The sequence below is a fragment of the Sapajus apella genome, unplaced genomic scaffold (genome assembly GCF_009761245.1).
Source record: "Sapajus apella isolate SASKATOON/1434 unplaced genomic scaffold, GSC_monkey_1.0 scaffold102, whole genome shotgun sequence".
Taxonomy (NCBI): domain Eukaryota; kingdom Metazoa; phylum Chordata; class Mammalia; order Primates; family Cebidae; genus Sapajus; species Sapajus apella.
The window spans coordinates 2,210,953-2,224,996 of NW_022437042.1; the positions used below are offsets into that span (position 1 = coordinate 2,210,953).

Below are 14,044 nucleotides of genomic sequence, written 5' to 3' on the forward strand. Positions count from 1 at the left end.
CTGGGATTACAGGCATGTGCCACCACGCCTAGCTAATTTTGTATTTTTAGTAGAGATGGGGCTTCACTGTGTTGGTCAGGCTGTCTCGAGTTCCTGACCTCAGGTGATCTGCCTGCCTTGGCCTCCCAAAGTGCTGGGATTACAGGCATGAGCCACCACGCCAGGCCTCTTTATTTAAGTGTAGTCAAGTGCAGTAGTGACAAGAGAGAGAAAGAGTACAACAAGGAGTTCAGTATGTAATTGACTGAACAATCAATTGAGATAGCTCACTGCCTTTAGATTAGCCATTGTTGTTTTTTCTTTTTGCTTCATATGGTTTTCTAATTAAAAATTTAGTTTAAAATGGAAAAGTATATAGGCTATAAGTAATACAAACATCTTTCCTTAATGAAAATATTACATGAGAAATGGGATCATTTGGAGAAAATAGATTTTTAAAAATAATTTCATTTCCCTTTTTCCCCCATTGGAATTAAATATTGCTTTAGGGCAAGTAACGTGAATTTTTTTTTTTTTTTTAAAGTAGGCCGGGCGCGGTGGCTCACGCCTGTAATCCCAGCACTTTGGGAGGCCGAGGCAGGCAGATCACAAGGTCAAGAGATCGAGACCATCCTGGCCAACATGGTGAAACCCCAGGCATGTTGGTGTATGCCTGTAGTCCCAGCTACTCGGGAGGCTGAGGCAGAAGAAGCACTTGAACCCGGGAGGCGGAGGTTGCAGTGAGCCGAGACTGCGCCACTATCCAGCCTGGTGACAGAGCAAGACTCCGTCTCAAAAAAAAAAAAAAAGTAATAGTATAATGGGCCTCAGGGATATTTGTTCTGAGATATTCATTCCGAAATTTACTTCTTCCAAGCATGTCTGAGTCTTTGATCCCCCACCCATGACTGGGCCCTAGTTGGACATATCAGGCTCTTTCATTGTATACAAAGGAGCCAACTGACTGTGGTTGAAACTAAATCCAGTATTTTTACAAATTTGTGGTGTAGCATTTTTGTGGTCATAAAACCGAACTGGTTTTATGTCTGAGTTATTTATCAGTGAACTATATAGTAAGCGAAATTCACAGTTGTAATGAAGCTTTAAGGAGAAGAAATTGAATGTAATGTTTGTTATGGAAGGCAGTCTCACCTCGGAGAAACCCACGTTGCATCTGTTGAGTACCTTTTCTAGGTGAGGCACCATTCTGTAATTTCACCTTTTCTTTTGGCCATAGTTCATTATTCAGAGACATGACCTTAGAGAATAAAGAAATACTGGCTGACTAAAGGTGATGGCTCAAACTTTGAGCTGAAGAAGGCCATATGTCCCAACATTTGCACTCACAGGCCTTAGAAGGGAAAGGATTTGAAGGCTGGAGTGATTTGGTCCAGTTTCTCTTCACATTTTACTGTCTGAGTGAGGCAGAAAGGAAAGCAGATAAATGGTTGGAAATTAAAATTGATCTCCATGGCAATGACTTGCCTCCCCTGGCTCCACAGATAGATAGGTATTCAAGAGGGAGCTGTCTAGTCCCACACATTCGCATTCCTTTTGTAGATAAATAGATTCAAAGGGGAAGAAGTCGTGCTTTCAGGTACAAATCTTACACATTGGGTCCTTTTAAGGAGGTTTTTGTCAGTCATACAGGCTAAGTTAGAACAGCTATAATTATCCAATATTCTTCAGGCATAATACCTGTTTTGGCTTGAATTACTTAGGTAATTGAGAAAAAATTTTCAGTTTCTTGTCTTGAGTTTTCCATACTGACAGTGTTATTCTGCTCAGATCCACCCAATCATTTGCTGCCTACGATGTCTATGACCTTAATGAAAACATAGTAAATTGTCCCATAATCCACACTTTTTTTCCCTTTTGTGAATAGAATATAAGTCTGTTCAGACGTTGAGCATGAACAGATAAACTTAGATTGCCTGAGCCTTGTGAGCTCAGAAGGAAGATTCTAGGAATTTTCTTTGAGAGACAGATTCCTCCCCTACTGAAAGGATTCCTTCACATCCAATATCTTTTTCGTGTTTTTATTTCAAAATACCAATAATTTTCAGAAATTGATTTATGTGGCAGCCCAGGTCCATTGCCTCTCTCTGTTAGCTGAGCTCAGTGTTGATCAATTTCCTAAGCAGATGCCTCTTACTCTGTACATAACTTAAACATACGTAGTCCATGGGGTTCCAGCCTTTTGTGCCTTTCAACCTAAATGCTGCTGACTCCCACATCCAGATCTCTAAGTCAGACCTCTCCCATTTTTCCTACTGCCATTACCTCAAATGCAACACATCCCAAACTGAACTCACCATTTCTACTCACTGTACTTCAAAATCTGTCATTCATTTGTATTTCATGACTAAGTTCATAACATTGCTATCTATTGAATCTCCCAAATTAGGGATCACTGTATTAATCTTTTTTTTTTTTTTTTGAGATAGGGTCTCACTCTGTCACCCAGGCTGGAGTGCAGTGGCACCATCATAGCTCACTGCAGTCTTGAACTCTTGGGTTCAAGCCTTCCTCCTGCCTTAGCCTCCCAAATAACCAGGACTATAGACCTACACAACCATGCCTGGCTAGCTTTTATTTTTTTGTAGAGATGAGGGTCTCACTGTCTTGCCCAGGTTGGTCTCGAACTCCTAGCCTCAAGTGATCTTCCCCTCTCAGCCTACCATGTTAGTTTTGATGCTTCCCATACCTATTCCTGTCAGTTCTGCCTCCTGCACAGCTCATTAAGGAAACCAAATTTTGACTGTTTTGGAACATATATTGCATGGGGAAGACAAAGAATAAGCACATATAAAAAGTAATATTAGAAGGATAAATGAGAGAAAGGGAGTATAGACCATCAGGGAGTGTGCAGTTTTTGGTCTTTTTGTTTGCTTGTTTTTGAGATGGAGTCTCACTCCATCTCCCAGGATGGAGTGCAATGGCACGATCTTGGCTCACTGTAACCTCTGCCTCCTGGGTTCAAGCAATTCTCTTCCCTCAGCCTCCCAAGTAACTGGTACTACAGGCACGTGCTACCATGTCCAGCTAATTTTTGTATTTTTAGTAGAGACAGATGGGGTTTCACCATGTTGGCCAGGATGGTCTCGATCTCTTGAACTTGTGGTCCGCCTGCCTCTACCTCCCGTGTGAGCCACTGCGCCCAGCTGAGAGTGTGCAGTTTTCTATAGGGAGTTAGGGAAGGTCTCCCTGCAGAAGTGTCAATTGATCAGAGGCTTGGAAATGAGGAAGAAAGCCATGTAGCTATCTGAGGGAAGAGGGTTCCTGACAGAACAGCAAGTGCAAAAGTCCTGGTGTGGGAGTGTCCTTGGTGTGCTGGCAAAATAATCAAGGAGAGCCAGGCATGGTGGCTCATGCCTGTAAGCCCAGCACTTTGGGAGGCCAAGGCAAGTGGATGACAAAGTCAGGAGATCAAGAACATCCTGGCCAACATGGTGAAACCTTGTCTCTACTAAAATACAAGAGTTAGCCGGGCATGATGGTGCATGCCTGTAGTCCCAGCTACTCAGGAGGCTGAGGCAGGGGAATAGCTTGAACCCGGGAGGTGGAGGTTGTAGTAAGCCGACATGCCACAGCACTCCAGCCTGGTGACAGAGCAAGAATCCGTCTCAAAATAAATAAATAAATAAAAATAACCAAGGAGGCCAGTGTGGCTGGAAGAGGGAGGAGGGCAAGCATGGTAGGAGATGAAGTCAGAGCAGCAAGAAGAGACAGGGAGTCATGTCATGTAGGGCTTTGCAGGCCATAGTACAGACTTGTGACTTTTTCATTGCCTTAGATCCGAGTTTCATCACCTTGCTCTAGGATTTCTCTATCACTGTTTAACTTTAGTGTAAAAAGTCTATAAAGGCTTGTTAAATGAAAACATAAAAAGAGTTCAAATGAAGAATGGACAGCGAACAGTTGGATTTTGCCATTTTTATTATATTAACATAAATCTATTTTAATATTAATCCTATCTTTTTTTGAAAATGATTCACACTCTCTGTTTTGTAGAGGTTGGACTTTTCAGGAATTGAACCCGATATAAAGCCATTTGAAGAGAAGTGCAACAAACGTCTCCTGGTAAATTGCCATGATTTAACTTTCAATATCTTGGGCCAAATTGGAGACAATGCAAAAGGACCACCCACAAATGTATGTATGACTTTTCCTTCTACCCCACTTGCATCAGTGCATTAAAGAAATGTCTTTCTCAAAATAATTTGTACACCAAACCTCCATGACATGCAATTTACCTATATAACAAACCTGCACATGTACCCTGAATCTAAAATAAAAGTTTTATAAATATGTTATATATATATACATTTTATGACAATAAAATATCTTTTTATGACTGAGTACTGTTATCAATTGACTATGTGAAGATTCCAGTGCCACATATGATAAATTAGACATGGAAGAATTTTATACATCTCTTTCTTTTGCCAAAATATGGCTATGTCCTCATTTTGAGAATTCATGTAAATCTTATCTACTTAGAATAGCAGATACAGTAGGCTCTTGATGTTCCAGAGGAGCATGTTCCCCAAACCTGCAAAATCATCAAATGTGTAAATTCTGTTAAATAATGTGATTTCTTCTGTGAAATTGGTTCATAGCAATGAGTAAGGATCACCATAGCCATGCTGGGATACAGATGCTGTGCAGTCTGCTAGGCTCGGTCACTATTCTATAGCATTAGATTTTTTTTGGTCTACAGAGAAAATTCTAAGTGATAGCTGTCATGGATCATTTGAGTTGCTTAGAAATCCTTGGAATGTAAATGTAAAACCTTCAAAGAGACTGTTTTGTATGTTCATCTTTATTTTTTGGTTCTAGTTTTGTCTATTAAAAATAAAACGGTGATGATTGATTCTCTCACAAGATAGCTGAAAAGTACAGCAGACTTTCCTGTGTATAAATGGTTAATCTGTATTCCATCTGGCATGAAATTTCTCTTTGTGACCATCTTTCAAATGCCATCTGTAGAGAGGAATCATGTCTTCCAAAATTGCTGATAGGGCAAAGCTTTTGTCAAGTAATTTGATGTTGACTATTACTAGCTCTTATGAAATGTATAGTTGAGTAAGTTGGAACATAACAGAAGAGTAGATTCATTTCTACTCTATAATAATATTGGCATTATTTTTTAGGTAGTTGCAGTAAATGTGTAGAGAATTAATATTTATTCATAGAACAATTTGTGTTATATAAACGTAGCTTTTGATTTCTATTTTTTTTTTGTAAACTTTATAGTGTGTGAAATTATCTACACCTGCCAGAGGTTAAAATTTGTTGAAATCTGGTGTTTTGGAATGCCCTTTCTTCTGTGCAGATAAGCCATAATATAATTTTAGCTAAGTGTGGAACTCAGGAACTGTAATCACAGAAACTGGAGGAATAACAAATTTATTTTGCAATTGTGTCTCTCTCCACCATCCCCCCGCCAAAGTCTTAGTTTTAAAATATAATTGTTTTCATTTCCAGGTTGAGCCCTTTTTTATCAATCTTGCCTTATTTGATGTAAAGAACAATTGTAAGATTTCAGCAGACTTTCATGTAGACCTGAATCCTCCATCTGTCCGTGAAATGCTGTGGGGCTCTTCAACCCAACTGGCCAGTGATGGTAACCCGAAAGGCTCTTCACCTGAGTCTGTCATTCATGGAATTGCTGAATCTCAGTTACGCTACATAAAACAGGTAACGAATGATCTTTAGTCTTACCAGTACATTCATAATAAGAAACAGAAATGTTCTTGTGTTATTTTGTGGTTTCAGGCCAGTGTTTTCATGGCATTCTCTCATGTAAGGCCTGTCAATAGATATTTTTCTGGTGACTGAAGTTTGAGGGCAAAAATGGAAACCAATGAACATGCCAGTAACATGTTAGCGAAGGAACATTTTTAATGGGACCATAATGTGAGAGAGAGGGAATTATTTTGTGAGATAGAAAGCTGATACAGACACATAAACACACCAGCACCCACACTCCTGCATATACTTCTGAGTAAGGCAATAAGTGCTTGAAGGTTTCAGTTTTTAAGAAAAATTGACCCTAAATTAACTCTCCCACCCCTGATTTTATGTCCATTATGAGTAGGTCATTTGAATGGAGCATATGGGCTCTTTATACAAGGAGTTTTACTTGAAAAGCAATGGGTGGGAACTGCTTGTGTCATAGCTGTAATGCTACACTCTTCTGTTCTATCTGGAGCAAAGAATCCCTTTCAGAAAGAGCTTAACTGTTCCTTGGAATTCTGACCTCTGACCAGACTGGAGGCCATGAGAAGTTAGCAGAGTGGAATTGATCATCTGCTTGCTGGACTTTTGCAGCTAAAAGGAAATGAGAGCATGGCAGAAAATTAAAGTCGAAAGAGACATGTGAACAAATCTGCTCATGTTGTAAGGAGATTGATTTATCCCTAAATAAAAATACCATTTCTTTTTTCCCTGATTATAATGATAAGTACATTCTTATGTAGAAAATTCAAACAATATAAGAAGTATAAAGAAGAAAGTAAGTCACCAACCGTAAGATAATAACTTAACATTTTGGTAAACATCTTTTCAGGCATCTCTGTTGTGTATATAGAAATATATACACATTATGTATACTCCTATAAAAATTATGTCATATGCTGTTTTATACCTACTGTATTCTTTTAATATCATATTTATCCTATATCAATGTCTATAGATCAGTCACATTCAATATTAAAGGCTAACATGACATTTCATTTATTTAGCTACTTAAGACATTTCTAATTATTTGCTATCAGAAATAATGCCTCATTGAGCCTCTTGTGCACACATCTTAGCTCATTTGTTGAATTATCTCCTTGGAATAAATTCCAAGCATTGGGATTTTTAGGGTCAAAGATTATGCTGATTGATATAGATGATCAAACATTGGAAAAGACTTCTTTACATGGGCTGTCACAGTCCTTTTGTGGCTGTGCATTTCTGGTAGCTTGTCCTCAAGTTAGTCCTTAATCCCTGATAGCCCCTTAGCTTGTTACTCAGACTGTAGTTGTTACCTCTATGAATATTCCACAATGATGGTGGATGCTTCTGAAAGAGGGATTGAGCAAGTACAGTGTTGTAAATATTTGAGAACCTACTATTGAATTTTATGTTTAAAATTTCCTGGCTGGGCACAATGGCTCACACCTGTAATCCCAGCACTTTGGGAGGCTGACGTGGGCAGATCATGAGGTCAGGAGTTAGAGACCAGCCTGACCAACATGGCAAAACTCCGTGTCTACTAAAAATACAAAAATTAGCCGGACATGATGATACAGCCTCAGGAGACAGAGGCAGGAGAATTGCTTGAACCTGGGAGGCGGAGGTTGCAGTGAGCCAAGATCATGCCACTGCACTCCAGCCTGGGTGACTTAGCAAGACTCCGTCTCAAATAAATAAACAAATAAAATTTCCTGCACAGCATCAAATAAGTCATTTTATGTCAATATTTATTTCCTCTGTTGCTTCAGTGTGTACCTAACTCAGCTGTATGTTCAATGCAGGAATTTTAAATTATGATTTCAGATGTCATCTAGTTTGTAATTTGGGATAGGAAGAAAATCAACATTTAAAAAATATCTCCTGTGTGCCAACATTATTCCATCAGTGTCTCATGTAATCATAATAGTTTGTGAAATGCTATAATCACTTCTGTTTGACAGATGGGGAAACTGAAGCTCAGGGAAGTTAAGTAAGCTGCTCATGGTGACACAGCTAGTAGTGGTGATGGCAGGATTTGAATCTAGGTCTGTTTGAAATAACTTGACTAAGAATATTAGACAGAATGTAATTAAATGCTGAAATATTATAATACTAGCACATGCCCTGCCACACCCTAGGAGCTTTGTTAAGTACTGGTGGCTCGGGGAGAGGAACTGGTCCATTCTCTAGAGGGAGGGGCCAGCAAAGTGGGTAAGAGTCTCCCTAGGGTGGGGAGGCATATTCATGCCCCTTGGTGAGAAAAAGGACTGGGCCAGAGACCTTGTCTTAAAGGGCCAGACTTCCAGCCCATGTGGGATTTCTGGGTTCTCTCTGGCCACCTTCTGCATTCTGGGGACAGGCAGAGGGCCAGAAGCTGATGGGACAAAAGGTAAAACAACTTCAAAGAGTGTCCCCTAGCATTGGAATCCCTGGTCAGTTAGAAAATGGACACCTCAGTGGAGGTAGTGACAGTACCTGTGTCCAAGGGCTGTGGGGAGGCACAAACAAGGTATGTGGTTCTGAGAAAACACTCAACACTGTGATGGGCACACTCGGTTTGCTCAGTGCAACGTAGCAGCGAGCAGTAGTAGCAGTAACAGTGATCTCAGGTAAACAAGTGAAAACAGCAAGCTTTTATCAATTGTCAAATATCTTAAAATTATAATAGTCATTGCTGGCATTAGTGTTGGGAAATGCCTAAAGTACTGAGAATGGGAAACGATAAGTGTTCAATAAATGGTAGCTATAGCAATAATCAGTATTACTGTTCTCAAACTCCCGGCTCAAGCAATTCTCCCACCTTAGCCTCCCAAAGTGATCGGTTTACAAGCAGGAGCCACCATGCCCAGCATTATTACTGTTCTAATCTGGCCTTATCATATGAGATGTTGGTTGTATGGACCTCAGGGCTGAGAGGGGATATAGCATGGGCTGTGTAATCTGGAAGCCTGGACTGCAATCTTCTTCACCCAGTTACTCACTGCACAAACCTCTCTGTGCCTCCACTTCTTTTTCTTTCTTTCTTTCTTTCTTTCTTTCTTTTTTTTTTTTTTTTTTTTGAGATTGAGTCTGGCTCTGTCACCCAGGCTGGAGTACAGTAGTGCGATCTCGGCTCACTGCAACCTCTGCTTCCTGGGTTCAGGCATTTCTGTAGCCTCAGCCTCCCAAGTAGCTAGGACTGCAGGCATGTGCCACCACTCCCAGCTAATTATTTTGTATTTTTAGTAGAGACGGGGTTTCACTGTGTGAGCCAGGATGGTCTCCATCTCCTGACCTCATGATCTGCCCACCTCAGCCTCCCAAAGTGCTGGGATTACAGGCATGAGCCACTGCGCCCAACCCTCCATTTCTTAACCTATAGAATGTGTATATAGTAGTGCCTACATTTCAGAGTTTTTATGAAGACCGAATGAGATAAAGCATGAAAACCATCTAGCATGGTTAAATGCCAGTTAGAGTAACACTGCACTCAAGGCACACTCCTCAGCATACCTTCTGCAGGGGTAGCTCGGGCAGTCTGCCAACCTGGTCAGCCTCACAGCTCAAACAGCATGTTAAAGCCTCCCAGCAGTACCAGAAGCCAGGTTCTGTGACCTTGAGATACTTTGGTGAGCCACCTGGGTAATAACAAGGTACCTGATGTACATTACTTCAATTAATCCATACAAGAAATGTATGAAATCCCTATCACTATCATCGTGTCCATTTCACAGATGAGAAACCTGAGACTTAGAGAGAATGTGACTTGCTTAAACCCATTAATGTTGGAGCTGGGACCCAAGAAATTTGACAAGCTATTTTGAACCACTTTGTTCACTTTCTCACGCAAATTTGAACCACTTTGTTCCATGCTTGCTGCTTGGGAATTCAAAGCTGAATCAGCCATTACCCAGGATCCTTATAAGCTGTTTGACTTTGGGGGAATTTTTAGCCTCTTATACTCAATTTTCTATTCTGCTCTGTCTACCTCCAAGGGTTCTATCTGGAAAAAATGAGATAATGTGTCTGAAATGCATTGGAAACTGAAAATCACTATATTAACAAAGTTGGTAATATACCAAGTAAAAAACAAAATTTTGGTAGAGACTCAGTGATAGATTTTTCCACTTAAATTCATTAGTGATGCTCCTTTAAACAACAGGCATAACCAACTAACATGCTACATAGAGGATATTATATTTGGAAGTAGTCAAACTGGACAGGAGGTGACATGGCTGTTCCACGTGCATTCAAAGAAAAATGTAACTTTGGTTGCATCTACATTAGTACATTTAAATAAGGTGTATGGGGGCAAAATGAGATTTGGATCCTCTGTCTCCTGCCTTTGCATTGGAAGCACCCACCAGAGCTCTTGAACTGCAACAAAGGAATGTCTTGTAGAAGACGATTTAGTTTTTCTATACTAGAACAGTAAAGTTTCTTTTTCCTTCTTAGTGGAAAGAAATATTAGTTAAATATGAATTGCTCTTGAGTTACATGCAGCTGCATTTAAAAATGTCTATCTATTTCTATTTGAGAAATGTGCACAATTTTAGCACACGCCAATTAAGCCAAACAATGTACATTGTATTAAATTAGGTTTAAGAACTCACCTTACATACACAACCAAACCAAAGAGGCAAAGCAGTAACAGTGATACCTGTACTTTGGGGACTAACAGATGTGAGGTTGGTGACAAAATATAAAATCCATTTGGAAAGGAATATTGGAAGCTTTGAAAACGGTATGAAAGGAAATCCTACCTATTTCTAGGGTCCTGGACACGACCCTTTGTTGAATATCAACATTCTTTACTAACAATCATTAACCATAAACAACCATATGTACAAGGTTACATGAGTCTAATGAAGTACTTTTTTTCCAGGGCATTTTCTCAGTGACAAATCCACATCCTGAAATTTTTCTAGTTGCAAGAATCGAAAAGGTACTACAGGGAAACATTACACACTGTGCAGAACCCTACATCAAAAATTCTGATCCAGTAAAGGTAATTTATAAAGATTGTTTGTCAACATTTCACCTTAACGTAGAATTTGCCTTTTTCTGATATTTTAAATGACATTGTCAATGTCCCTCTAAGGGGAAAAAAATTCTTTGCACATGCTATATATTCTGAAAACATTGTATACTGTGTATGTGTGCTAAAACTTGAATGTGGCATATTTTCCTATTGTCATTGATGTTCTGATAATGTAATAATCTGATTTCTCCTTGCTTATCAAAATAAGAGCCAAAGCTTTTAGGCAACATCTGCTAATTGACACCGTATCCTTGACAATAGCCGTTCTTTTTCTTACGGTCCTACATAAAGCCTTAGAATGAATGTCAGAGCTGGGAGATTAAAGAGGATCCAGTCCTATAGTTCCCAAATGTCAGTTCATACCCAGATTTACTCCTGTCTGTGAAAAAATGAGAAAAGAAAGACAGTGAACATTTCATGAAGCTAAATATATTTAATTTGAAGGGCTGCCCTTTATTCTGAGATCTTTGCCCTTCCTACTTTTTAAAGGTTATGCATATCTTTCTTTCATGAAATGTTGGCATATTAAATGGCAGGGATTTAAAAATTGTTTTGTTGAATGTCCTTAAGTGGTAATATTAAAAGTTGGTAACCCTATATCATCATCCACATTTCTGGAAAGTTGTGAAATTACGAAATTCAAATGTTTGGAAATCATTGCTCTAATCTCATCATCTCCTCTTATAAATGAAAAACCTGAGACCCTGGGAGGGAAAGCGTTCACAGTTGAGTTCATTAGTAGCACTCCAGCTCCTGCGTATTTATGAAGCATCAATCTGTTGTACATGGCATTTTTGTTGTGTACCCAAATAATGTTTATTAAGTGGAAGTTGCTGATGTGATGGGACTAATTTGTGGAGGAAAAATGTCTCAACAATATAGATAAAAGCCTCCAGCTCTCTGTATCCCTAGGGAAAAGCATCCAGCCAGCAGTCTGTTTAGACTCCATAGGCAGTTTATCTCCTTGTCATCTCTCAGTGCCTGTGCAAACAGCAGCTCCTGCCCACACTTAGGCTAATTGCATTGACTCCTGGTGACTTGTTCCTTATCTTGGGAGTAGAAAGGGCAGCTGTATCCAGAAAAACTTCTTCCAAGAATGATGAGCATTTGCCTGCTATGTGAAAGGAAGTACAGGTTAAAACCACTAAACATTTTTCCAGTAGAGGTCTTTGGTGCAAAATGTGCCCTATATCTATTTCGTCTGTCTTCTGCTATAAATGAAAAAAGCTCTGTTAATGAGAAAACACAAAGCCTTTATGAAGTACTTCGTTCTTGCAAAATGGCTGGCTGGTGCATGTTCTGCTTGTGGCTATTTCTGCATTTTTTTTCCCGAGACTTTTGATGTTTTATAATGGTAAGTTGGGGAAATTATTTTTCTGGGTGGGCCCATGGCAGTTTTAACAAATATGAGCCTATCTTCTTATTTCTGACCTTAGACGGCCCAGAAGGTGCACAGAACAGCTAAACAAGTGTGTAGCCGCCTTGGACAATACAGAATGCCCTTCGCTTGGGCTGCCAGGTCTGTACAAATATAATCCTGACCCGTTCACTCACGTTTGTATGTTAAGTTAGGGGCCGTTATCCTTACCAACATTCAACAGTGTGTTTCCAGCAGACCAGTTATATCTTGGACACTTGGGATGTAAGAATTCTTTTAAAAAAATTTTTTTTTGACACAGAGTTTCACTCTTGTTGCCCAGGCTGGAGTGCAATGGCATGATCTCGGCTCATGGCAGCCTCTACCTCCCGGGTTCAAGCAATTCTCCTGCCTCAGCCACCTGAATAGCTAGGATTACAGACATGTACCACCACACCCGGCTAATTTTCGTATTTTTAGTAGAGACAGGATTTCCCTACGTTAGACTGGTCTCGAACTCCTGACCTCAGGTGATCCACCCGCCTTGGCCTCCCAAAGTGCTGGGATTACAGGAGCGAGCCACCATGCCCTGCCAAGAATGCTTTCTCTTAAACTTTGCTGTGTATCAAAGACCCTCTCATTTTTTTTCATCTGTCTTGCTTTAGGGAAGTTTTCTTTGGCTTGGGTTACTGCTCTGACTGACACCACTTAATTTTACTGCATTTAAAAGCAGAGTTGATTTGCTAGTGATGGAATTTTTTTCAGAAAAGCAGAAATTATAGTGAGTTATATACATTATGCCCCTATTTCAGAGTTGGCTTTGTTTATGCTTTCAAAATCTACCATAGAATATTTCTGGAAAACAAACCAAAAATTCAGGGGCAAATAATGAAGTCATTAAATGTGAGTGTGTAATTAGTAGATTTTCTTCCTGATGACAAGTTCTGCCAGCATGTGTTAACCATATTTCCTATCTGATGGTAGGTTGCATTATTTTATCCAAATTTTATAAGTTTATACGGGGATGACTTAAAACAAGTTTCTTGTTTATCCCCCTTTTTCAAGTACAGGTTCATTGGCTTGTTTGTGGTACAGCCTGTACAGCTTACTGGAGCTTCTGGGGAAAGGGCACCATGTTCTGAATAATTTAATCAATTATGTTCAATGGGTGCTAGGGAGTACATAAGGGTAGGAGATTCTAAGTTAATTAACTCTTTTATTTGTCACTATTTATAATCGTTTTGGGGAAAATCTCAAAGTATTATGTTGGTAGATGAAAAATCACTATTGTCCTTGTTTTGCAGACTTTCAAGATGATGTTAAAAAAAATGATAGCTAGGGACAGATGAATGGCAAAGAGTAGTAGAGGTTGGTACATGAAGGTATTATAGAAGGTGAAGTGTGGCTTGTAATATCAGCATTTTTTTTTTTTTTTTTTTGAGACAGATTCTCACTCTGTTGCCCAGGCTAGAGTGCAGTGGCGTGATCTCGGCTCACTGCAACCTCTGCCTGCCGGGTTCAAGCAATTCTCTGCGTCAGCCTCCCAAGTAGCTGGGATTATAGGTACCCACCACCATGCCCTGCTAATTTTTGTATTTTTTGTAGACATGGGGTTCATTACCTTGGCCAGACTGGTCTTGAACTCCTGACCTCTTGATCCACCTACCGCAGCCTCCCAAAGTGCTGGGATTACAGGCGTGAATTATCGGCATATTTTTAATATTCCAGCCTGAAAAGTCCATCACTGCTCCTTCTATTATTATTGTTAATAGTTATTGGCCAGGCACGGTGGTTCACACCTGTAATCCCAGCACTTTGGGAGGCCAAGGCGGATGGATCACGAGGTCAGGTGTTCAAGACCAGCCTGGCCAACATGATGAAACCCTGTCTCTACTAAAAATACAAAAATTAGCTGGACATGGTGGCAGGCACCTGTAATCCCAGCTACTCTGGAGGCTGAG

General features: G+C 39.9%; 1 protein-coding gene across 4 annotated transcripts in view; it reads left to right on the forward strand.

Moving 5' to 3' along the window:
* The window catches only part of DOCK11 (dedicator of cytokinesis 11), a 189,154-nt gene that overhangs the window by 73,927 nt on the left and 101,183 nt on the right, over positions 1–14,044 (forward strand). For all 4 annotated transcript variants that reach the window (XM_032258339.1, XM_032258341.1, XM_032258342.1 and 1 more), the window contains exons 11-14: positions 3,994–4,134; positions 5,470–5,682; positions 10,571–10,693; positions 12,163–12,245. In XM_032258339.1, coding sequence (XP_032114230.1) covers positions 3,994–4,134; positions 5,470–5,682; positions 10,571–10,693; positions 12,163–12,245 — 560 coding nt within the window. The remainder of the gene's footprint in view (positions 1–3,993; positions 4,135–5,469; positions 5,683–10,570; positions 10,694–12,162; positions 12,246–14,044) is intronic.